The sequence below is a fragment of the Ursus arctos genome, unplaced genomic scaffold (assembly GCF_023065955.2).
Source record: "Ursus arctos isolate Adak ecotype North America unplaced genomic scaffold, UrsArc2.0 scaffold_8, whole genome shotgun sequence".
Lineage (NCBI taxonomy): Eukaryota > Metazoa > Chordata > Mammalia > Carnivora > Ursidae > Ursus > Ursus arctos.
The window spans coordinates 34,139,374-34,165,281 of NW_026623100.1; the positions used below are offsets into that span (position 1 = coordinate 34,139,374).

Sequence of the window (25,908 nt, forward strand, 5' to 3'; positions counted from 1 at the left end):
CCTGTGGTTCAGCCCCAGTGGAATCTCTGGCAGCCGGGCAGGTAGACTGTCCACCATACGACCTCTGCAAGGCATACCAGTCTCTGCCCTGCTTGCAAATATCAGATGTCTGGTTTGGCCAGGAAGTCAGGTCCTTGGAAAAGGGGGAAGAGGCGAGTGTTTCTGACGGCATCCTCTTCCCTCACTCTTCTGTCAGGACCTTGTTCTTTCCTCTCTAGGCACCTCGCTTGCTCTCAGATAGCTGTTGCTTAATCTGGCAGAGGCTTGAACAGCAGAAGGGCCCCACTCAAAACTGGGATGCTAGCTTGTCATGTTCCTCCCCACCTACCTATCTTCCTCCTTCATCCCATCATTATCCAGTCTATCCTTCAACTTAATTTTAGGTGACAAAATCGCTGCGTATTTACGGGGCTAACTTCTGATCTTTCAGGGTTGCATGTACCTACCCGGAAGCACGATCAAGGAGATCGCCACGAACCCAGAAGAGGCGGGGAAGTTTGTCTTTGAAGTCATTCCAGGTAGGCGACAAAAGTGGGGACAGAGGTACATTACCCTCCCGTCTTACTTCTGGATGCCAGTGTCAGCCCGCTAACCAACCAACCGCGGAAGAATGCATCGTCGTTTTGTATGTAGCCGGTGAACCTACACCAGTTCATCAGCTAGCAGGCCAACTAAGTGGGTGCGCGCTCGCGGCAGCCCTGTAAGCCACTTGTGCGCGCGTGCTTGGCGTCAGGCATTCCGCCGGGCGCTGGCACGCTGCTCTGCAAAGCACAGCTTCCCTGCTCACTAAAAGGAGCTCGGTTTCCGAAGCTGAGTGGGACATGAAAATGAACAGTTACAGTGCACACTGAGCGATGTGAAATCGCCGCGCTGGTAGGTCAAAAATGGTCCACAGTCAACCGTCACACAGGGTGCGACGCGACCTAATAAGAAATGACAGCCGCGAATTACGGAGCACTTAGCACGTGTCAGGTGCCGAAAGTCCTCTACTGCGCATGTTAGCAGCACCCCAGAGGATGCTTCTGCCCAGGCAAGAGTTCCTTTCCTCGAGTGCGTCTGGGGCAAGGGGAGTTTCAAGGGGAATTTGGGTTTGTGTGAGTCTAGCACACTGAAGCTGCTTCTCCTTGTCTCCTGCTCCTTTGCCAGCCCCAGTCCCGCCAGGAACTCCAGAGCTGCTGGTCTGGTGGTGCAGCCAGGCTGCTGCTGCCGCCTCGCTGACACAGCAAGGGAGGCCACCAGTCCCCTGGGCGAGCGCCCCTTCCCTGAACCCCTTCCTTACCCCTCGCACAAGGCAGCGTGCGCATGAGAAATGACAGAGAAGGCAATGTAGCCAAGAGCTTAGAGTGCCTGGTCTGGAGCTAGCTTGCCCTGCTCCGAATCCTGGCCCTGCCACTTTCTGTTTGTGCAACGATGATCAAGTTATTTCATTTCTTCCTGCCTCTGTTTCTTTATCTGTGAAATGGGGACAATGATGAGAATAGTGAGGATGAAAGAAAGAAATCGATTTGGCACATTTGGTATAGTGACTGATACATAGTTAGTGCCATGTAGAGGTTTCATATTTGGGGATAACTAGGGGAAATTATAATGTAGAAATCAACCCTAAAACTGGCTACTACTATAGAAAACAAAGAAAAACAATTTTTTTTTTAAGCAGCTCTTCCAGGTGGCCTCCTTCCTAGTGGGCACTCCGTTGCTTTTTTATCTGATGTTCTGTCCATCTCTCTTCCTCCTCAAAGGAAGAGGTTATTTTTTAGTCTCTCCTCTCTGAGAAGACCCCACCTCCTTCCCCACAAGATTCTTCTAGTCCTAGGACCCCTTTCCCAGCACAGTTCAAGGGATGCAACAGTCCATGGTAACATGTGTCCCAAAGCCTGAATTTTCTGCCAAGGGCAATCCTACTGAGAGGCCTGGCTGAAGATCACTGTGGGCTTTGCACCAAAAGCCCAATACCCTTGAAGATTGCTCTGCTGCAGTATCTCATTATCACTTACACTTGCTTACACTTACACGTCTCATAAGAACAAACAGCAATTCTAAAGCAATAATAAGGTAGGGAACCATTTTCCTAAAGGTTTCCTAAAGAACCATCATTCTCAAGTCTTCATCCAACTTAAAGTGAGGCAAGCCTTTGTATTATGATGTAGAGACTTTTTTAGTTCCTCTTTTGGTTATGCTCTTATGCAAGATGATTCTCAGGGACTGATGTTGGCAGAGGAAATGGTCTTCCTAACCAGTGCCCTCTCTCTGTGATCACCGGTGTTATAACATCGCACAAAAGACAGAGAGAAGAATTTCATTATACTCATGCTATGTTTTTCTTTATTTGGAGCAGGAAAAAATTTAGAACAAGCTTCCCTCTCCCTACTTATAGCACAATAACTCTCTGTTGTTCCACCCAAAGGAAGTCGTCAGGGGTATAGAGAGTTATTCCTCTTGTTGCATTTAATTCTGATACTGCCTTGTGAGATGTCACAACAGATTTATTGAGTACCTGCTATGAGCCAGGAACTATTGTAGGAACTGGGAATCCAGAAAAGAACAAGCCTGCGTGCAGCTCACAGTCTAATGGGGGAGACTGACAACTGACTGCTTATGATGGAATAAGCCCAGTGGAAAAAAATTAAAGCAAAGAAAGAGAGAAAAAATTCTGGTCGATGTGGGGATAGTGGCAGGTCACTTACCTTTTTATTTTTTATTTTTTTACTTTTTAAAAAAGATTTTATTTATTTGAGAGAGAGAGAGAGAGACAGAGATAGTGAGAGAGAGCATGAGTAGGGGGGTGGAGAGGGAGAAGCAGGCTTCCCCCTGAGCAGGGAACCTGATGTGGGGGCTCGATCCCAGGACTCTGGGATTATGACCTGAGCTGAAGGCAAACCCTTAACCAACTGAGCCACCCAGGCACCCCTCACTTACCATTTTAAATAGAGCAGGCACTCCCGTGTGCCCAACATTAATTGTTTTATAGGGCAGCAAAAGATTTTCAAATTCCCTTTGCTTTTTGATTTCTTGAACCTATCTAATACCATGGAAGTTCATCGTCTTTACCCTTCATTGGGTCATCTGCTCTTTTGACCAGAAGGGTCAGTCCATCGAAGCCCTGGCTGTTCAGGAGCATCCTGAGAGCTGGGTGTTTCTCAATGGAGTTGAGGGACAAAATTAATGGCAAAACTGAAAGATTTCCCAGAAGTCAGGGTAAGCTGAAAAGACGTGTTTTTGATAATACAACAGACTGGAGAATAGGCATGGTGGAGAAGGGTGCCAGATAAATTTTGACCAATGTCAAATTGGAAGCAATAGGGGCCAGTGGCAATTATTGGGAGAAAGATCAGGGGCCTTGCTTTGAGTCTGGTGGTATCTTACTGCGTGCCAATAGGCAGGTCTCTTTGCATCTCTGGACTTGAGTTCCATTAGCCGTAGAGTGGAAATGATACTACAGCCCATTCTATTTCAAAGGGATATCATGATTCTTACAGGATTCTTTAGTTCTACTCTGACCACTTTTCACTTCCCATTTTACTTCTGGAAACACCTAGCTCTCAGGAATGGTCAGGGCCTCCGTGGACTGATCCTTCTGGTCAGAGGAGCTGATGACCCAATGATAAGATGGATTCAGAGTTGGGTTGTCCCAAAGCATAAAAGAACGTGGTGATATTGATGCAGGTTCAAGAGATCAGAACCAAAGGGAATTTGAAAATCTTTTGTTGCCCTGCAAGGAAATATGGGTTTGGGCACAACGGAGGTGCTAGAACAAACTCTTTTTGAGAGAAAGGCCCTGACATTGTGAGAAGAATGGGTTGGTGTTTACACAGACACTTTGACATTTCATAGCCTCTTGTAATTGAAAGGGATCGCTGTTATGTTGTCCTTCCTAAGACCTACGTTTGATGCTTTCCTTCTCCCTCTCTTCTCCTTCTCTGTCCCGATTTTCCTTTTTGTCATTTTCTTTCATTCTTTCTCTTGGCATCCTCTCCCTGTTCCACCCCCTTGTCATTTCCTCCACCCTTTTGTCTGATAACACAAACCCAGGAAACATTACATATGTCTGTCCATAATCCTGGGTTTAGAGTGCTAATGGTAATGAAAGTCCTAACAAACTTCATTTGTCCATCAACTATGTATTGAGAACCTCCCGTTTACAATGTCTTGTGCAGGTAGGAGAGTAGAAACTCTGAAGAGGAAGTACTGATTGTGTGAGAAAGGCACCCACGTGCTCCTTGTCCCTCTCTCCTAAGTCGCTCTTACCCTCCCCACCCCAACAGCTGAGCTCACGAGTAGCATAGGAAAATATCTGTAATGGTGTGATGGACTAAAGTCTTCAAAATTGTGTGGGCTGAGCCTGTCTCCCCTAACACCGATGCTGCCCCTTGAACTTCTCTTCCTTTCTGGTAGGAAATGTCTTCTCTCCCCAACAGGAGCAGTTCTCAGCCCAAGACATTCCAATTGCAAACCACGGGTGCTCAATGGTTTATCTATAGAATCAGAGTTTTGGGTGCATAGGTATTTGGTTCCCTTGAGGATAAGTAGATAATGCTTTTGTGTTGTTTGACTGGTTGATTAATTGCACCAAGAGAGCAGCTGAGGTTCAGCTTGCCTTCGCTTCCCTTTGTCCCGGCCGCTTCCCACTTGAAGACCTTCATTAATATTACTTCTTCCTCCAGCCTCATGGGACCAGAGTCGCGCAGGACAGGACTCCTATGTCCTCATGGCCAGCTCTCAGGCGGAGATGGAGGAGTGGGTTAAATTCCTTAGGAGAGTCGCTGGCACACCCTCTGGAGGTAAGGACTCTGCGGGCTTTCCTGGCCAAGTGTCTGTGATAACTCGAAGACGGGGAGTTAGGAGCTCCAGACACGATCCCTCCTTGAACAGTGTTCAAGGGAGACCATGAGAGGACAACTCTGAGGCCATGCTCAATGCGAAGCATCTAGCTTCCCTCCCTGCATGACCTCAAAGAGCCAACTTTCGGTTAGCTGGGCGCACTGCAGCCCTTTGCACCTCAGCGGCAAATGTGTGTGATACCCTGAAGCACCAACATTCTGCAGCACCAGGAGTCTGCCCGGTTATGGGGTCGTGGGGCCTGAGAGGGTGGTGGCAAGATCTATGCCTAAAGCTGGGGGGGAGGGGGCTGATCAGCACAGGAAAGTGAAGTGGCTGGCCAGAACTGGGGTGGTCAGACTGGGGAGAGGTTCAGGAACTGTGTCCGGCTCACAGGTTCTCAGTGAATTCAGGGTGAGCACTTTTCTGGGTTCCATGACTCAAGTGTTCGAGTTTTCTGGCAACCCTGGTGTTAGGCCCACACTAGAGGAGAAACTGCTGTGAAAAAATATCAGCAATTAACCCAGTGTCCACAAGAGCCAAAATATGGAAAAAGCCCAGATGTTCATCAACAGAAGATGTGGTATATATATATAGTATATTCTATTGTATGTATATATACACACTATGGAATATTACTCAGCCATCAAAAAGCAAGAAATCTTGTCATTTGCAACAACATGGATGGAACTAGAGGGTATTATGATAAGCGAAAAAAGTCAGTCAGAGAAAGAGAAATACCATATGATTTCACTCACATGTAGAATTTAAGAAAAAAAAAGCAGATGAACATAGGGGAAGAGAAGGAAAAATAAAATAAGACGAAAACAGAGAGGGAGACAAACCGTAAGAGACTCTTAATTCTAGGAAACAAACTGAGGGTCGCTGGAGGGGAGGTTGGTGGGAGTGATGGGGTAACTGGGTGATGGGCATTAAGGAGGGCACGTGATGTAATGACCACTGGGTGTTATATGTAAGTGATGGATCACTAAATTCTAACCCCTGACACTAATAATACACTATATGTTAGCTAAATTGAATTTAAATAAGACATTTAAAAAAAACCCAAAGCCATCTGCAATTAACAAACAGGTGAATCCAGTATGTGTTTTTTCCTTTCTTAAAAATATGAAGAACTGATACAGGCGGTCTCAAGTGACCACTTTCCTTCAACTTTTTAGGAATGCACTTTGGGTCAGCTCCAGGATAACTGTATATAATTATTTATCAACTGTGCTGCCTGTTATTTTGGAAGTCATGTTGGGGGGGAGGGCTTTTACAGCTCAAATATTAAATATTTATTAGATTGCCCAATGGTTTCTTTAAAAATTATGAACACCATAATAATTTTGTGGAAATTTGAAAAAATATAGGAAAATAATCACCCCTAAAACCACCAGAGGCATTTTTATGTTTTTCTTCCAGGTGGTATTCATATATACATTACTTTCTTTCTTTTTTTTTTTTTTTTCAAAATGACAAGCATGGAATACATACAATTGAATACCTTTTATTTGATAGCTATGTTATATTGATTCATTTCCGGGATTGTTTGGTTACAAAAAATAGAAATCGCATGCAGTGATGTTCGGCAACAAAGAGGGATTTGCTGGGTTGGTGCAGCAGCTGTTCAAAGAGACCAAGGGAGAACTGCCAAGAGGCCTGGGGCCAAGAACTGGACCGTCGGCCCAGAGCTTATCCTGTCAGTTTCTCTGGGGCCGCGCAGCTTCGCATTCCGCTTTTCTCTGCATGCCTGCCTGTGTTTGCGTAGTTAGCAGTGCTCCGGTGCTTACTCGTGGCCCCACAGAGCTGTGCCAGCCCCAGCTTTCCCGTACCTCTCTCTCAAGCACAGCAGAGGCTGAGCTCAGCCTCCGCACCCCATTCCACACTCCTGAGAAAGGAGATCTACCCGGCTCAGCTGGGGTCAGGAGACCACTTGCAGACTCCGGAGCTGGGGCAAGGAGGCAGTCGTGTAGCCTGGGACCTGCCTAGCGTGGGGGCTGGGAGAAAAGAAGTTACAGGTGGGGGACACCCAAACTCGAGTGCCTGCCACAGCCATCCTGAGCAGCCCATCCTATTACAGAAAGAGGAGCATGGTTTCATTCACCGTTTCCCAGTTCCTAAACACTTTCTTTTTTTGCTGTGCTAATCACCAAGATGAGGTCTTGATTGATTAAAGCTCTCTTCTACGCCATTCAGCCTGGATCAGCTTAGCTGTGACCCTCCTTATTGCCCCGGATTGTGAGGTCGTGAGCCCTGGTCGATGTTCCCTGCTTTCCCCCCCGCCGTCCAGCGCTTTAGGCAGCGTGCAGTGACAAGAGACGTGGATGTTGCCTAAGCATGCACGTATTCTGAGTCAAAATGCGGTCCCGCACTGTGAATAGCCTCTGTGCCTTATATGGCTCAGCCTTGCCACGGTGAGCTGCTGTACGGGGTCCTACTCCACGTGGGGATTTCTTCCTTCCCCATCTCACCACCTGAGAAGCAAGTCAAGCATAAATCCTGCCGGCAGGGGAAAGTCCGAGGGACGAGAAATAAGAGTGCAGCGTATTTATTTATTCAAAGACCAGGATTTGTCTCTAAAGGGGCATTTCAGAAGTTTCTAAAGCCTCTCGTTGAATCTGATGCTAGATCTCAGATGAGAAGGCCTTTTAAGACAACAGAGTCCAGTCTGAGGCCACAAGGCAAGCCAGACATTTGTTCTTCCTGTTTGTAAGTCAGGAAACTTCTGTCCTGAGGAAGTAGATGATTAGTCCGAGGGGCCCAGCTGCCGAGGAGTGGGGCCAGGGCCCCCGCCTCTGTAGGCAGCTCTTGTCACAGCATGGCCCCACTCGGAAGGTGCCCCTGAGCCGGGCCCACTAGATCTGCAGGGCATGCCCCTCAAACACTGGAAAGTCCCTGAGACTTGTTGCCGCTGCCTCTTTCCAGCCCTCCCTGAAGCTTTCTATGGCTTTTCCCACCCAGAATCTGCTCTCTTCTCGTCACCTCCACTACCACCATCCTGGCTGAGGCACCCCACTGTCTTGTCTGAATTACAGCGCTGGTCCCGAAACCAACTCTTTTGCTTTTCCCTGGACACCCAACGCACGTTCCTGCCTCAGGCACGTTGCTGTGTGCTCTGCCTGGAATCCTCTTTCCCTGGGTAGCTGTGTGGCTTGGTACTCTGCTTTTTTTACAGGTCCTTGCTTAAACATCACCTCAGTGAGCCCTCCCTGGTCATCCCATTTGACACTGAATCCCTCCCTTGCCCTACCCCTGGCCCTCCCTGGCCCTCTGTCCTGCTTCATCTTTCTTCTTAGTACTGCCCTCTTAGACCTTGCTATATATTTCACTCATTTGTTCGTAGTTGGTCTCCCCTGGCTAGAAGGAAACCTTCAATCTACGTGGCAGGAATTTCTCTCTCTGTTTTGTTCAGTGCTGTATCCCACAATCTAAACAGCGTCTGGCACAGCAGACATGAAGGAACAGCCTTCTCTTCCCCTGGTGGTCCTGGGTTCCGCTCCCGTAGGCTCTCCTCTCTGTTCAGTGACGATCAGCTTACCTGGGAAATTATTTGGAAAATGGGTTGCTGCCTCTAGAATGATCTTGCTCCAAGCGTATTAATGGTGAGCTTTGGTGAAAGTCTTTATGGTTTGTAGACCCCTTAGAGAATCTGATAAAGGCTGTGGAAACTCTCCCCAGAAAAATGTTCAGACAGAACAATTTTGTGTTCAACTGCATTCAACTGCAGACGCCTGTAATCCCTTTGTGTTACCCAGGCAGTGAGTCCAAACTATGTTTTAGAAGTCACTCTTGTGACAGTTTTGCAGAGCTAAGGCCCTTCTTGCCCCAGTCTCTTTTCTGGCCCCGTTTCTGCCTTGACAAGAAAGAAGGCCCACGTAGTTCTCACGACACACCCAGCTTTTCTCCCTTGGCTCTTCCTGCCTCGTAGCTGGCTCTGCACCTTCCTCTCACCTTGTCCCAATCTGGGACCATTTCCAGTGTATCTCCTCACATCCCAGAAATTCTTGAACACCAGCTAGACGTGCAACAATTTAACTCAATTCTGACGCCATCTACCCAGAGATAGTATCAGATTGCACAGGCAAAGGGCCTGCAAGGCGTCTCTGCTTCCATGCATTTCAGGTGCCAATTTCAAGTCCAGATTGGCACCTGTGCTTCTGACCCAATGGCTATTGATTGGAGGTTCCAATGACCCCTTCCCTGGGTTCAATTAATTTGCTAGAGGGGCTCACAGAACTGAGGAAGCCAGTTTACTTATTAGATCGCCAGTTTATTATAAAAGGCTATAACTCAGGAATAGCCAAATGGAAGATGTGCATGGAGCAAGGTGTGGTTAAAGCCTCTCCAGGATACCAGTCTCCCCCAAATCTTCAGGTATCCATCAAGCCAGAAATTCTCCAAACCCCATATCCTTTTGGGTTTTACTGAGGCTTTATTGCATCTGCATGACTGATTAAATCATTGACTTTTCCTGACTGATCTCAATCTCCAGCTCCTCCCCCCTCCCTGGGAGTCAGTGGGTGGGACTGAAAGTTGGAACCCTGTAATCACTAGGTTGGTTCGGGTTAATTAGCCCCTATCCTAGGTGCTTTTAAAAACTCACCTCATTAACATAACAAAAGATACCTTTATCTCTCTCAGCACAGCAGATTCCAAGAGTTTTAGAAGCTCCCTGCCAGGAAATGGGTGAAAGACCAAAAATGTATTTTTTATGGTAAATCACAATGTCACACCTTGGAAAGCAGCACCATGGAGTGCCTTGGTGTTCTAGTCTTTTCATGCCTAGCCAGCCCATTTATCTCTTTTCTACACTATTCTTTCGTGAGGGCCTGGCTGGAAAGGATAGATTAATTTTTTCCCACAAGTTCTGGATGCAATTCCAAGTGTTCCTGATTTAAGTAGAAGAAAAGGAAGGGAGGTGATCACATCTGGACTTCAAGTGACTTGTCCCTTTTTCTCTAAGCCACGCCTTCCCTTCCCCGAGTTGGAGGGCTCTGTGTTCCCTGGATCCCCACCCTGAAGCCAAGTGTCTGTCCCACCCCCAGGGAGCAGGCAGCATTGCAAAATGCTAATTGGTCGGAACCTGCTTTGCCCTCTTGCCCTGGAGGCAGGCCTCTGTTTCTCAGGCCACTGCTGGGTACATAAGCGCTGCACTAAGTTGTGCACAGTTTCCTCTGACCGACCTGGTTGTAAGGCCCGGGCCAGGTCCCATGTTTTAAGCATCTTTGTGTGTTGGCCTAGGCGTAGAGTATAGAAACAGTGCACTGTTACGTGCCTTGGGTTCCTTTTTCTTCCTCTTCTTTCCTAAGTTGTCCGCATCCTTCTGGACACGATTTCACCATCTACAGCAGAGTTTAGGCTGTGGGAGTGTGCTATCTCTGTGATTCATTGTTATTCCATGTGTTCTAATTCTTTTTCTCTAGCTAAACTGGACATGAAGAAGGATGGGTTTTTTTCTTTCTTTCTTTTTTTTCTTTTACTGTCGCCCCAAGAAGGATGATTTTTACTTATTTTCAGGAATCCCCCTCTCCCCAGATCCCAACACAAGACAGATACTTTTTATTTCTAAGATTTATTTATTTTATTTGAGAGAGAAAGAGAGAGAGAGAGAGTACGAGCAGGGAGAGGGGCAGAGGGAGAGAGAGAGAATCTCCAGCAGACTCCTGGATGAGCATGGAGCCTGACATGGGGCTCAATTCCACAAGCCTGAGCTGAAACTTAGAGTCGAATGCTCAACCGACTGAGCCACACAGGTGCCCCAAGACAGATCCTTATTTATTCATTTACTCAACAAATACTTCTTGAGCATGCGCCAAGCACTGTGCTAACCCTGGGGTTATGCCAGTGAGAAAAGGACTAAGTCCCCTCTTCAAGGAGCTCACAGTCTAATAGAAGACACAGACCTGAATCGAGCGCCACACCATAACACGGCAACTGGGAAAAATACCAGGAAGGAAGAACCCGTCATGCACAGTGGGGAAAAATGTCTTTGTCAAGAAGTTTAGAGAAAGCTTCCCTGAACCAGTGATGATTCAGCTTAAACGTGCAGGGTCCGTAGAGGCTAACTCGGCAGAAGAGGGAGAAGAGGAACAGTATCTCAGCCCGAGGAATAGCGTACACCAAGGTCCTATGCCAGAAAGAACAGGCTCTGGAGTGAGAAGAAGGCGAAGACGGTGGACATAGCCTTGCTAAAGCTGTTGGTCTTCATTCAAAGGTGGCTTGGATGAGGGGGTGGTGAAGGTGGAGAAAAGGAAGCAGGTGTGCACAACGTTTCAGAGGTAACATTGCCATGACATGGGAGTGAATTCGACACGGAAGGGGAACGTGGTGTCCATCGAGTCCTCGAGTCCCAGCCTATGAGTGAATGGTGGGATGAACATTTTTTGGCAGCATCCCATGACTCCTCCTGGCAGTCCTTCCCTCCTCCTGCCTGTCCCCTCGTGATGCAGGGACTCCGTTTCAAGGCTCCTGGGCATGTCTGGCAGGGTTGCCGCACTATTTGCTAAACCCTTCTCGACAGGAGGGGGAAATCGTCTCAGTTTACCCCATAACCCACGTCCAAGATCATTCTCTCTGAAGACTGAGCTACATGCAAGTCGGAAAGCATTTCCAGAGAAGGGTGGGCTGGCTTCATCAACACTAAGTGAAGTCCTGTGTTCCTGCCAGACACTTTGATATATGGAGCAATGCTGGTAAGGGCTTGTGTGTGGGATTTTTTTTTTTTTAACCCACCTCCAATCTATCCCTTGAATGGCAGTTGACAATTAGCTGCTAAGTAAAAGGAGGCACTTATTTTTATTGCGGACCCTGACAGCTTTATGTTCACTCTTTAAAAGCCAAGACTCATGTGTGTAAAGGTGAGTGGGGAGGGGAAGTGGTGTGGGAAGAAGGAAGGGAGGGCCAGGGGCAGGTGCGGACAGATCCCATGATTTCCGTGCTGGAGTCAGAACCTGAGCAGTATTTACAAGCATGTGCTGATCTGGAAGCGAGAGAGGATGGTTCTTCCAGGGTGGAGAGGAGGGAAGGGCTGAGGCTGGCCCGGCAGAGGCTGTGATTCCTCGGCCCCCACCATGCCTCATATTCTTAGGGTGCCGCGGTGGGACCTGGGCTGTGGCTTTTCTGCCCTGGCACTGCTCTCTTGCTGGAATTTCAGGACGAAAACCCCCAAGCTCCAAAAGAAAGGTATTTTTTTCCTATTTTGTGATTCAATTCTAAAAGGCACTCTGCCCAGCTCCCCTTCCTTCTCCTGCAGAGATGGGGACGTTCCTGGAACTGAGCCGCTGGGAAGCAGGTACCGGTGCTGGGTCACAGGGCCAGTGGGAAAGAGGGTACAGCGGCGGGGTGGGCCATCCTGGGGACCTGGGAGGGACCAGAGGCAGGCTGGGGAGGGACTCTTGTCTTGAACCCAGGGTGTCTGTGTGATGAGGAAGGGAGGATGAGGTTAGAAAGGAGGTGACAGATAATTCTTCCACTTTCACTTCCCCAGAGCAACACAGTGTCCTGGGGCTGCCTAGCAGATCTGAGGAGGAAGCTTAGAAGTAAAGGGGGGAGGATGGCCCACAGGCAGAGACTAGGCAGCTGCCTACCCCTTTCTTCTTCCTCTTAGACTTAGTGATTTCTGAAATTTCACCTAGACAGTTGTATTCCACTGGCTTTAAACAAGAGAGATCAAACTATTGAATTTAGATTCACGGGGTAAATATGACAGTGGACAAATTCCTAATCTAAGTCTCAGTTTATCCATCTGTAAAATGGAACACTAATGTCTATTTTTGTAAGGTTCTTATGAGGACTAAGCGAGAGCACACATGAAAGCTTCTAGGGCACTTCTTCATAAAATTAGCTTAATTAATTAAATGCGTGAATAATTAGAATTATTAAATTATGTATTATAATTAATCAATTCAGATTTGTACCCATTAGGATGGCAATGCCTCTGTTAATAGTGACTGATCCAAAGTGAGGAGCAATTCTGAGTGATTGGCTGGCTGGCCAAGGGCGGGAAGAACAGGGGCACTAGTTCCTTGAAGGAGTGGGTACATCCCAGGAGGCAAGTTGCTGATGGGGGAGCCTGGTGGAGAATGGTCTTCAAGGGCCTCCCACCCACTGTCTGCTGTCTTCCTCCTTCCCTCGTTTCCTTGGGGTCTAGGCTCTTTTGTGTCCTCCTGGGATCAAAGGGTGGTGATCAGGACTGAGAAGTCAGAGGTAGGTGCCACTCAGGATTGGGTCTTTGGAGTTCCAGGAAGGTTTTCTACTCTAGACTTCTCATATGTGATTGGAGATGGAGAGGGCCAAAGCCCGACTGAAACAAGCTGAAGACAACCGGGATGCTCTTTCTCTCCTGTGGGTCTTGAGGTCTCTAGAGCCTGCAGTGGTCACTTCTTGTTGGAAGGAAGAGCTCTGACTGATTTCGAGTCAGGAGGTGTGCAGTTGAGTGTCTTCATATGAGTAATATGAAAGCAGTGGGAGTGCTAAGAAGCACACGAGGATGGGGGAAGGAAGGGCCAGCACACTCCAGCATTTAGAGGGCAGGGAGAAAAGGAGGACTCATCCGAGGAGGCTGAGGAAGTGTGGCCTATGAGATAAATCAAGAACCACGTGGGAGTGCCAAAAGCCATGTGAAAAGTGTCTCAAGAAGGAGTGATTTGCTCTGTCACATGGTGCTGATAGAGCAGTGAAGAGGAAGACTGAGAATTTGACTCCTCAGTTTTAAAAATGTGAAGGCCATTGATCTCCTTGACAAGAGCAAGTTTGGAGAAGTGCTGATCAGAGCACTTTCAGGAGAGAAGGGGAGGAGGACGAGAGGAATGGGAGACCACCGGGGACAGCTTTTCGAGGACTGGCCCATCATGTGCCAGGCTCTGTGCCAGGAAATAAAAATAGATGGTGAACCAGACGGGCTGTCTACCTTTGAGGAGCCCACAGTCCAGTAGAAGAGAGACATTTTTAAAACTAAGCTACACGAGAAGTGGTAGGATAGAGCTAACCTATAGGGAGTTCTGTGAGGACAGAGGGAGGGACCAGTTCCCTCTGAGAAGACAGTTGGAACTTCTGCTGCTGGAAAATCAGGCTCCCAGGTGGGGAGAGGGAGGAAGGGTATTAGCTCCAGAGTTTTCAAAAGCAAAGACCTTTTTTCATTCTTTTTATCATAATCTCTAGCTACCAAAGAGGCTGGCCCACAGCAGTTGCTCAGTTTGCATTTGCTGAATGATTTTGTGAATTCCAGTGGAAGGCGTTTACAAAAAACAGAGCTGCAAAAGAAACCATCACAACAATTTTGACGTTAGCAGCAAGGACGGAGAAGAGAGATGGTTTCGTTTAGAAAGCGTTGATTGGTTTGGAGGGAAAGAGGGTGTTGCAGACAATCCCAACACTTACACTTTAGCTGATGAGGTTTGTTGAGTGCAGGCACCTTGTGTTGATGGCTTTGTATTCTCCATGCCTAGGAAAGTGCCTGATGCTTGACTGCTTGAGTGACAGAATGCTATTGCCTGGGGAGAAGGCTACAGGATAAGCAGTGATTTGGGAGTGTTGGGGGTGGGATGAGAGTGAGATTGGAGAAGACACTGGGAGAGCTGCCATTAGACATTGGAGAGGAAAGGATGGGTAGATAGATAGATCGATTGATCTGGACCAGACATGTGGATTTACAAGTTTGTGGGTGATAGCCAAATGTATGGAATCATAGGAACTTTGCCAAAGACAATGTCTAGAGGGAGGAGACAACTGAGCTGGAATGCCGGGAAGTGACACACTGAAGGAGCAGGTGGAGGAGGAAGCACAGTATAGAGACTGCGGAGGAGCCGGCAGGACGATGGGAATGGAATGAGAGTAGATGGTTTTGTCATCTACTGTAGGGAGAAAGTCTTGATGAGGAAGGAGAATCAATAGCATCAAGAGTCTTCGGGGAAGCCCAGCAGGGTATGGAATGAACATAGGCTATGTCTGGCCATTAGGAGGGCACCGGAAATTTTACTGAGTGGATTGGATGGAAAGAGGCAGGCTGATGAAACCAGACTGGGATGGGTTGAGAGGCTGAGAGGTTGATAAGTGAAGAAGTAGAGGCTGTGAAGATGGAAATAGACATGTTCTTTCATGAATATACTGATGAAGAGAAGGAAGGCAAGCAGTGGTCATTTGAGAGCTGGGGCAGGAAGTTATTGTTTAATAAGTTAGCAGACTTAGACTCACTTGGGCTCTTTTGATTGAAAACAGGAAAATTTAAGATATAAAAGCGACGGAGTGAAGTCCTGGAAGAGGTGCGAAAGGATGGAGCCCCAGGCTGAAAAGGCAACATCTTAGAGGAAAGCACAGTGTCCTTTTCTTCCTCTGAGAGAAGACAGACAGACAGAGGAGGAGGGACCAGAAAGGCAGGGACTGGGGATGAGAGAGTCATCATGACGTCCTCCACTTAGGGAGAGAAGGGAAAGAGGAGCCAAAGGTCATCTGCTGAGACAGAGAAGGGAAGGAAGGGGTGGTGAGTGCAAGGCTAATGGGGAAGATTTGGAACCAAGGTTTTACAGAGAGCGGGAACATAACCTTCTATGATATGGAATGCTGTGTTCCTGGGAGCTCTGGTGACCAGATGAAGGTGCGGAGAGGGTACTGGGAGTCAGCCGAGCCAGTGGGAAGTGGGTTTACTGGTGAGAGTGGCACCCCAATGACTGACTGTGGAGCCTGGGAGGGATAGAGGATGAGCGCAGGATGAGGCTGAGAGGCTGTGATGGTGAGAAAAATTATAGGACTTGCTACCCAAAGGGTTGTAAGAAGGAGCTGGATTCCAAGTCACCTGCAAAGAGAGCATCTGCCTCTGGACCTCAGGAATGGAGTTCCCATTTGACAGCTCTGGAATTTCCACATCCATCCCCACATTGTGCTTGGGATATGGTTCCCTATCGGGGTCCAGGGGGCCCCTTGAGCCTGAGTTTCAGCTGCTCTGAAACACATCTGCCTCCCCCTTTGAGGTGCCCCTCAAGGGATTTTTACAAATGCCATGTGGTCTATGTTTTAAGTCAGATTATTTCAATCATTTCCTTCCATATCTATTCATCTTCTTTCACAGACCTATAGGAACCAAATTCTGTGCTGCTGTTGACATTCTCTAATTGTTTCTCATTATATTGCATGTTGTCATTTCATTTTCATAACTCGAGTGTAAGTTTATTGAAAGCAAGAACCATATCCTATGTTTTCTTGTCCGTATTATCCATTCCACATGGCCTGTTGCTGGCACGCAATGAATGTTAAGGTGAGGCTGAATTCTTCATGGAGGAGATCTGTACTCGTATTTAAACTAAAGAAATGCCACGGTTATCATTAATCATGGAAAGCACTTGCTTAAAGATGAAACAATTCTTTAAGTAATTCAGCAAAACACACTGTCTATCTACCTTGTGCCAGGCCCCATGCTGACTACTGGGGATGAAAAGAGAGCATCCCCATACTCCCAGCATTGGGGAACATAGTCACGCAGAGGGTCTGGATACATACAAGTAATTACCATACAGCGTCAGAAGGGATTGGGATGTAAGGAATACAGGTACACAAAGTAGGGACAGAGTGTCTCAGGCTGGGGTCAAGGAAAGCTTGGCAGACGTGATATTTGAGTCAAGCCGAGGAAGAAAAATAGAATTCCAGCAGACAAAGAAGGAGAGATGAACAGACTGGGCAATGAGAAGACCATCCAAGGGCATGAAGACTAAAGAGTGCTGTGGGTTTTGGGAACATCAGGGTGGGGTGCCTTGGGGAGCATGACCTGAAGTCAGGCTAGAGAGGTAGGTGGGGGTCAGACCGAATGCCAGCCCAAGCAATGCCAGCCCCAACTTTCAAACTTCAGCCACAAAATATTTAATCAAACAGTCTCACTGAAATACAGTAAGTAAAACAGACAAGAGCCCAGCAGATCTGGTGGGGAGTAGGGAGAGTACAGGGAGCCCCCCCACCGCCCCATGCTCAGCTCCTCCTAGATTCACTGCCCTCACTTCCCAGCACCCAGTGTGATGAGGGAGGGGCTGCAGAGGAAGCCTCTAGGACTTTGAGGGGTAATTTGGAAAATGCTATTGTGACAATTGGGGAAGAAGGGGATGACTATTAAGAACAGGGTTGAGGGGCAGGGGAGTGTGCTTAGGTAAATTGGAGGCGGTTTAGAAAGGTTAGCAGCAGGAGAGCTTTGACCATGTGGGAAGAGAACAGACCACAGCTGTCATAAGTGAGAGAGTAGTCTAGCCTGGCTTAGGGCAGCGGGTGGGAGTGCAGGGAATGCATAGATTCGAGAGCTTTGTACAGCTCTTTACAGGTGGAATCCACATTAATAAGAGACTAGGTACAGGGGACCAGCCAAAGAGGGAACCATGGGGAAAACCAAAGGATTTTGGGAAGCAGTGTCCTGGCAATTGAAATGGTCTGTCCTAATTATGACAGACGGAAAATCAGGCAGGACAGAGCTGAAGCCATGACTTGTCTTCTGAGCCTCCAGGAACCAAAGGGCCTGGGGGCCTGGTGGGAGAATGGGTAGTCGATGACTGTCCTGATTTAACAACTAACCTTGTTATACCACTAGGGTGGGGAAATTAGAGAGCCAAGTACTGACAGGGCCGGGTTAGAGCTGGTCCACACATGCTTTGCTGGAGGCAGTGTAATTTGGAAAAATATTTTTGGACAACAATTTGCATACCATTGAGTCATAAAAATGTTCAAACCACTTGACCTAGTAATTCTACATGTGGGAATTTGCCCCAAGGAACTAGTTCAAAAGAGTGAAAAGCCTATGTTCACCTATCCAATTGTTAATTAATTCATTAAGCAATTAATTAGAAATTATACATTGCACCGAATATAGCCCAGGAACTCTGTTAGGTGGATAAGCATGTTCACCGTGGCAATTTTTAAAATAATAAAACATATGGGGTGCCTGGGTGGCTCGGTCAGTTGGGTGTCCAACTCTGGATTTAGCCTCAGTTCTTGATCCCGGGTCCTAGGATCAAGCCCTGCGTCGGGCTCCTCGCTCAACAGGGAATCTGATTGAGGATTCTCCTTCTCCCTCTGCTCCTCCTCCCGCTCATACTCTCTTTCTCTAATAGATAAATATATCTTAAAAAAATAAATATAGCAAAGCGTAGTAAAACCATCTAAATTATTAAAAATGCCGCACCGGTTTAATACAGTAGGAGACATCTGTGCAATAGAATGTGATATTTTGATGCTGTATGACACGAGCAGAATTCAAAACTGCCTGCTTGCTGCTGTGGTTAAGAGTACATTCTCTTCAGTTTGCTGCCTGGGCTTGAATTCTGACTACCATGCCCTGGCACCTGACCTTGGCAAGCTCACTAGTGCCTCTAAGGCTCAGTGTCTTTAGTAGTAAGGTGAGTATAACAATTCTGCTACCTCATAGGGTTGCTGTTAAGATGAAATGAGAACAGGTGTGCAAAGTGCTTAGCACAATTTCTAGCCCACCACAGGTACTCAGGAAAAGCGAGTTGTTATTCTAAATATGTAAAAATGTGGGGTAAGAGAAAAAGACGGACAGAGACTGCCCCCATTGTATAGCCCCGGGAAATATAATGGGTGACGTGTCTCCTACATTTTGTCTAGTACCATGGCACTAAAACTTGGGGTTATAGGCAACACAAGCAAATCTAGAAAGAGGGAAAGCACTTTGACCTATCCGTTCACCCAGTGGAAGTCAGATTGATGTGCAGGTCCCGTTTTTCTCTCCCCAGCTGTGTTTGGCCAGCGTTTGGATGAGACCGTGGCCTATGAGCAGAAATTTGGCCCCCACCTGGTGCCCATCCTGGTGGAGAAGTGTGCAGAGTTCATCCTCCAGCACGGCCTCAATGAAGAGGGCATCTTCCGACTGCCTGGGCAGGACAACCTGGTGAAGCAGCTCAGAGATGCTTTTGATGCCGGGGAGCGGCCCTCCTTTGACAGGTACGCTGTCCTCGCCACGCCCTCCCCCTGCCTCACTCAGGTAGGAGAAGCTCTCTCTGCCAGCTGAGCTATAGGACTCGCAGAGATACCCCCAGGCCATGGCTGGCAATAAAGAGAGCCTTTTGTTTTGCTGATCGCTTATGTGAGGAATGATGTGAACTAGAAGTAGGGCCTTGCTGAGCAGTCAAGAAACCATTTTGGATGTAGCCGAAGGGGAAGTGCCATGGCAGGAGGGGAGGAAGACGGGACCTAGCTCGAGGCCCACACTGCCGGGCTGATGAGGACTGTGGAAGAGCCGAGCTGGCTGAACAAACAGACTCAGTGTGATGGAGAACGTACCATAGCTATACCCAAGGGCTCCGATGTTCTTCCTCAGCTTTCCAGAAATGGCCAGGACTTCCTGTTAGTTTGGGAGACCACTAGTGTCCACCTCTGAACTTAGTTCTGATCGTTTTCGGAGAGAGTACGTACTGATGTCTTAGCAGACTGGCGTCCCCCCGCATCTCCCCTGTGGAGGTTGCCCAGGTTTGGTTGGGGCATATCAGCTGTGGCGACATTTCTTCTCACCGTCGCCTACCCACCCCACCTCCTCCAGCTACCCCGCCGAGGCTTTTGCTGTGCCACAGTCAGCTAGTTCAGCCTCCGCCCCGATGTGGGACTTTCTCCACCTATTGTGCAATGTTCGCCCTGGTTGCCTGTGTGTGCTTGTCCTGCTGGCAAGAAAGAGCCATTGTTCTTTCCAAATCAGCAGCCCATAAATCAAGATTTGGTGAGACAGGCCTCAGCTCTATCCAGTTTCCTAAGGTTAAAATTCCCCCAAGAAGTTATTTAGGACCTAGGAACAGGGCTGATCCTGGGAAAATCATGAACAGCTAAGTGCCATTAGCTCCCTCTCCCCACCATCCACCCCGGTCACCAGCGACGCCCATTCTCCCTCTGAAGCATCTCTGATACCGTCTGCTCTCTCCATTCTCACAGCCACTGTCTGAGTGTGGACCACCGCATGTCTGTCTTTGCTGCCGTTGGCATGCAGTAGGTTAACTTACCAAGGGTGCTGTATTTTTACAGGAAAGCCGTGGGTGGAGTTGTTACCAGAACTATAACAGGTTATGGGCATCGAATTTACGGACCTCTCAGCAGCACTATAAATTGCATTTCAGTATCAGGCACCTGTTCAATTAAGCTCACCACTTTTATATTCTGTTTTCTTCTTATGTTTTTAATTAGCTTTGAGCTGATCAGAAGATACAGGTGGGTTGTTGCTAAAGCAATGTGAACAGTCAGCCAGGAGGAATAGAGGTGATGGCAGGGGCTCGTCAGATACTTGCCCTAGGCTTGATTTTATGTACCTATAAAGTCAACCTGGGTGGTGGAGTCATAGTCTTTGATTCCCGTGAAATATTTGGGGCTGGAAAAAGGAAAGTTACACGGCTTGTCATGACCTCTCCACTCCCAGAACTAAGAAGTGGAGTTTATATACCTAGAAATAGGAGGGGTCGCCTGGAGCTCTTCAGAGGCCTCCCAGGGCCGATTCTTGGTCTATGTGATCCTTGTGGGTAGTCATCTAGACCTACATTGGTCATATATGTGGTTAGAAATCCCCCAAATTGTCTCACTGGAATGAAGAGAAACAAAGGAGCTTTTATTTGGTAGATTCCAGTGCAGCTGTATCGGATTCTCATTAAACATATACATATACATTTTAGAATCTCTTTGTTGAGTTTCTGCTGGGCTGGATACTATCCGGCCACAAAACTAATATGCTTCTGATACCTATATTTCTGTGAGAAACATACAGATGTGCCATATTTTAAGGTCAGTGCTACCAGGGGAGGATTGGCAGAGCCATCGGTGGTGCCTGGGCTAGTCTCTGGTGGATCAGGTATTGAACTCAGAAGTCACCTGGCTCCCGATTTGCCCTTAGTCCTTGACTCAAAAAAAAAAAAAAATCATTTAAAGATGTTTCATTGGGTTGAAGGAATAGCAAACTCAGGAAAAATCATGCTGGAAATTTAGACTGTAACAGTGACAACTGATTTGTCCCCGTTACGGTGGGGGCACAGACATTAAACCAAAAATTAACAGAAATAATAGTATAATTTCCATTGTGTTAGGTGTTAAAATGGAAAGCTAGATGGTACTATGAGAACATAAAACAGGAGCCTCTTTTTTAAAAAGATTTATTTATCTATTAGAGCGGTGGAGGGACAGGGGGAGAGAGAGGCTTAAGCAGACTCTGCATTGAGCCCAACCCGGGGCTTGATCTCACAACCCTGAGATAACGACCTGAGCCAAAACCAAGAGTGGGATGCTTAGTGGACTGCACCACCCTGGCACCCCAGAACAGGAGCCTTTTGACATAGTGTGGTGGATTTAGGGAGGCCCCCAAGAAGAAATCACATTTATACTCAGACACATTAAGCAGGCATGAAGAGTTAGGCAGGACAAGCAGCATTATCTCCCCCCGATAAAATGAATCAGGAAGCTTTCTCTGGTTTTAAATGTTCCAAGATGATTTACACAGATAATTGTGTTTTTTGGTTATAACTTTGAAGCATCTACACTATATCAGTGGTTATAATCCTTTCTTTTTTCTAATGTTGGATATTTTTGCTGTCGTAGTCTCTTCTGATGGAAATAGCTAGTAGCTTGTGATTTTTGTTGTTGTCATTTGTCTTCAAAAGATTCTTCTTTTTTTTTTTTTTTTTTAAGATTTTATGTATTTATTTGACAGAGAGAGAGAGACAGCCAGTGAGAGAGGGAACACAAGCAGGGGGAGTGGGAGAGGAAGAAGCAGTCTCCCAGTGGAGGAGCCTGATGTGGGGCTCGATCCCATAACGCCGGGACCACGCCCTGACCTGAAGGCAGATGCTTAACTGCTGTGCCACCCAGGCGCCCCTGTTTTTTTAAATCTATCATCGATACTGTCTTTCTTATTTCAAATTGTTGTTTGCAACATTTGTTGCTTGGGTGTATTTTGTGTGTTGGGGGCTGTTCCAGGCAGTGGACAGTACATCAGAGAATGGAACCGTGGAGGCAGGAGGCCAGATAGGAAGCTGGGGCAGGATCCCGGCCAAAGGCTATTACCTTCTGAAACAGAGCAGTGTAGTGGGGGGCAGGACTTAAAGAGAGCCACGTGACATTTGAATAGAATTGAGGGCCTTGGGGAGCGTAATTGGATGTGGGGTGAGGGAGAGGCCCTGGATTCTGACTAAGACCAACGACAAGGTTGCAATGCTGGGGCTGGAGGAGAAGCCACTCTGGGACTTAGGAGAACATGTGTCAGCTGGTTGTCGTTCTGTCATTTTCTTAGGAACTTCTCATGTATTTTGACAAGAGGGCTTTGCCCAGGAATATTTTTAGGCAGTGACTCAGCAGGGAAGGCTTTTCTAGAACGCCCACCTTAAGTGAATGGTTCCCACCCCCCATTTCCTGAGGTAGCCCTGGAGCACAGTCAGGGCTCTGTGCCAGTTCACGTTCTCGTTTTGAGGCAGAGAGCTCACCGGCTGCAAAGGGGGAGCCTTTTCAGGAGACAGCTCTGAACATTGGCTATCAGAAACAAACAAGCATGAGAGACTATGGACTCTGAGAAACAAACTGAGGGCTTCAGAGGGGAGGGGGGTGGGGGAATGGGATAGGCTGGTGATGGGTAGTAAGGAGGGCACATATTGCATGGTGCACTGGGTGTTATATGCAACTAATGAATCATGGAACTTTACATCAAAAACCAGGGATGTACTGTATGGTGACTAACATAATATAATAAAAAAATATAATAATAATAATAAAAAAGAAACAAAGCGAAAAACTTCTTAGGATGTCAAGGCAGAGCTTTACAGTTGAGTCCTGATGTTCTTGCGTCTGCTCCCTCCACTGCCTCCGTCCTCCTCCTCTGCCCAAACCGACCCCTCCTGTCCCTTCTCCAGGAGGCACTTCTCCAGGCAATTCTATATTTCCCACCGCTGAAACTGAGGAGACACTCACACGGTCTGAGCCCCTTGCCACATCATAGCTTTTCAAAGTAGCACCCGGACAGTTGCTCAAGACCAGTTCTTTTTGACATGAAGTCAATCAATACGAAGTAAATGATTTCTTCACTAATGAACGTCAAGCATATGGCAGAGTCAGACTTACTTTCTCTTCCAGAGGTGCAGACCAAATGCCGCAGCTCTGTAAACCCGGGGTCAGCGGACGCTGATGAAGGGCCACGCACGAAACGCTGAGGCTTTGCGGCTGCGGCTGCTCCGCTCTTAGCAGAGTCACAGCGCCAAATCGGCCAACGACGATGCAAGAAGGATGCCCATGACTGTATTCCTGTAACACTGTGTGGAGGAGGAAATTCAAATTTCATATTGTCACGGGCCGTGAAATAGGCTTCTTTTGAGTTTTGTTCCCAACCATTTTAAAATGTAAAATCTGTTCTTCGCTCAGAGGCTGTACAAATACAGGCAGTGGGCCAGACTTGACTCCTGGGCCGTGGTTTGCCTGCTCCTGCTGTAAGCTGGAGAAGCTGAACCGGAAAACCCGAGCCTCCTTCAGTGAACAGGCGGTCGTCTGAATGCCGTGGGTCTGCAGCAGGACCTCTGCTCCCTACCCTCCGGGCTGATACCTGTGCTCCCTTCCCCACGCTGTAACTCCTTGCTGCTCTTCTGATCTTGTCCCCATGGCTCCCCAACCCTGCACTGGGGGTCCCTTTCCCATAATTCCATACAATCCCAGCTGCTGGCCTTCCTTGTCATGGTACTAAACTCACCATATTGTAAGGACTTGGTAACGTGGGAGTCCGCACAGCTCTGGGGCTCAGTGAGGCCAGGTGTCCCGTGTATCGCTCCGGTTCACTGCTGAAATTGCAGTGCTCGACCTGGTATCTTGTACCTGGTAGCTTCTCTCAATGCTGACTGTTTGAATGCATGATTGTGTAAATATTATGCATGAATCCCAGAAATGTTTTAAGCTCTCTGAGGGTTTAAAGAGATCACGGACCATGGATATAAATGAGTTAGCACATGAAAAATTAGAGACTAAGTAGAGAACGCAAAATTGTGAGGTACTAAGTGACTTGGAGAAAAAAGAAAGAGACGAAGACAAAAATAATTTAATAAGATTCATGAAAAGGTCGACCTTGAACTTACTTTTGATGTAGTGGGTGGAAGAGTTAAAGAAAGAAGTGTTGGGGGACATTTTTTCAGAAGATTAGCAAAGGTGTTTTGTTTGGATACATCTTTATCAGACTCTGCTCCTTTGTGAAACTCCCTTTTGGAACCTGGGATTCTATTCGGTGGATCACCAAGGGGAAGGTGAGGAATGTTCTGGAGTTTCACTTTCAAAGAATATTGCTTTTTTTTTTTTTTTTTTTGCAGAGAGACAGACGTGCACACAGTGGCCTCCCTGTTAAAGCTCTACCTCCGAGACCTCCCGGAGCCCGTGGTTCCCTGGAGCCAGTATGAGGGGTTCCTGCTCTGCGGGCAGCTCATGAATGCAGATGAGGCCAAGGTTTGTATCTCATTAGAATTAGTTGTCCTGCTGCAGAAGAAGGTGATGATGACTGAACGCTATTCTGGTGGGCAAGCAAGTGGGTCAGGGGATCCATACCTTTGAGAGAGATATTTTGTCAAACTGGAACTTGGTCAGCAACAAAAGGCAATTGAAGCCAATCATAGTGACAGCCTTGCTGGGACGTAACAATCCAATGCAGAACTATCATTGACTACACCCAAGTCACTTTAAAATTAATAAGAGAAAGAGGAAGCTTCTGAGAAGGGTTTCAAGCAATATGGCCTCGCTGAGACCCTGTGGGACACAAGGAGAGGCTGTCGAGGTCCGGTGAGAGGCAAGAATGTTCTAGTTCCACGGTGAATGAATGTCAGGCATGGGCATACAAGGACTGCATGTGCCAGAGAAAGGAAGGACAAGGAGTTTTCTTTATTCTTTTCCGCTGCAGCTGCTTACGGGGCTGTGCTCAGTGTCTGCGGCTGCGTGCTTGTTAGAGTGCACACGTTTGCCGGCAGGATTTGTGATCTTACGTAAATTATTTCCTGAAAGGTCTTAAAGTCAGCAGTCGCCACACTGGAGTCATGTTAATTAAACAAACCAGCCAACAAAAGAAACCAGGAAAACCCATCTAACAACTATAAAACCTTCGTGGTTTTTAACCAGGATTTGCAAAACCAAATGCCCGAGGAATACGTTTATGTTATACTGCTAACAATTGGGGTCTAACTCCCCACTCTGGGGGTGTTAGTTCTTAGCACTACTTTGTTAAACCTCTCTTTGGCAAAGTGGTGCATGGAAAAGCTTACGGTGAAGACCTGGATTTAACTTTGATTTTGCCTTTAGGCAAATTAAGCATTTTCGACAAGAGTTTACTTACTTAGAGCAACAGAACATTCTGTAACGGTGGAACCGGTACATAGTTGCATCGATCAGGATGATAACCACTAACCACACATGGTTATTGGGCCTTGAAATGTGGCCGGTTCAGCTGGAGAAGCAAATTCCGAATTTTATTTTATTTTATTATTTAAATAGTCACATGTGTCAAGTAGCTGTTGTACTGGACAGCACAAACGGAGGCAAATTTCGTAATAACATCTGCTATACTTAGGATTGTTTTGAGGACAAAGGATAAGAGGTAGGTGAGTGATATTTTTAAATTATTGGTTTAAGGAGAGGTGTATTCTCTGTTTTAGAATTTGTTATATAGTATACCCCAGAACATAATAATTGTATTTATATATCTATCTATCTATATCTATATCTATATCTATATCTATATATATCAGGTTATTATCATTTTTAAACAACAGAACGATAGTACCCTGGACCTGGTAGAAAGCATAGCTGTGAGAACATGTCTCCTGACTCAGGATGAAGAGCCCATGATTTAAGTGGATCCTGGTACAAGAAAAGCAGTGATTTTGTATTTCAACATTAGGAAACGAGAGGGAGGATACAGATGCCGCTAACACGCTGGAAGCAGTTTGGCTATTTTCTGCCACAAAAGTTAGGCTGTGTGATCTCGTATAGATCTTCCTCAGCAGCATAAGGCAAATGCAGACACTCATGGCGACAGCCCTCCTGGGATGTAACAGTCCAATGAAGAACGGGACTAGAATCAAATACTCCAAGCCACTTTAAAATTAGTAGCTGAGTGTATGATTT

The 25,908-nt window shown here is 47.1% G+C and overlaps 1 protein-coding gene across 3 annotated transcripts in view; it reads left to right on the forward strand.

Moving 5' to 3' along the window:
• ARHGAP25 (Rho GTPase activating protein 25) overlaps positions 1 to 25,908 on the forward strand; it is an 84,086-nt gene that overhangs the window by 46,866 nt on the left and 11,312 nt on the right. For 2 of the 3 annotated variants that reach the window (XM_026484204.4, XM_026484221.4), the window contains exons 3-6: positions 431 to 518; positions 4,662 to 4,778; positions 18,540 to 18,747; positions 24,108 to 24,240. In XM_026484204.4, coding sequence (XP_026339989.1) covers positions 431 to 518; positions 4,662 to 4,778; positions 18,540 to 18,747; positions 24,108 to 24,240 — 546 coding nt within the window. Of the gene's footprint in view, positions 1 to 430; positions 519 to 4,661; positions 4,779 to 11,693; positions 12,001 to 18,539; positions 18,748 to 24,107; positions 24,241 to 25,908 lie in introns of those variants that run through there. The other variant, XM_057309186.1, reaches the window with a different exon arrangement.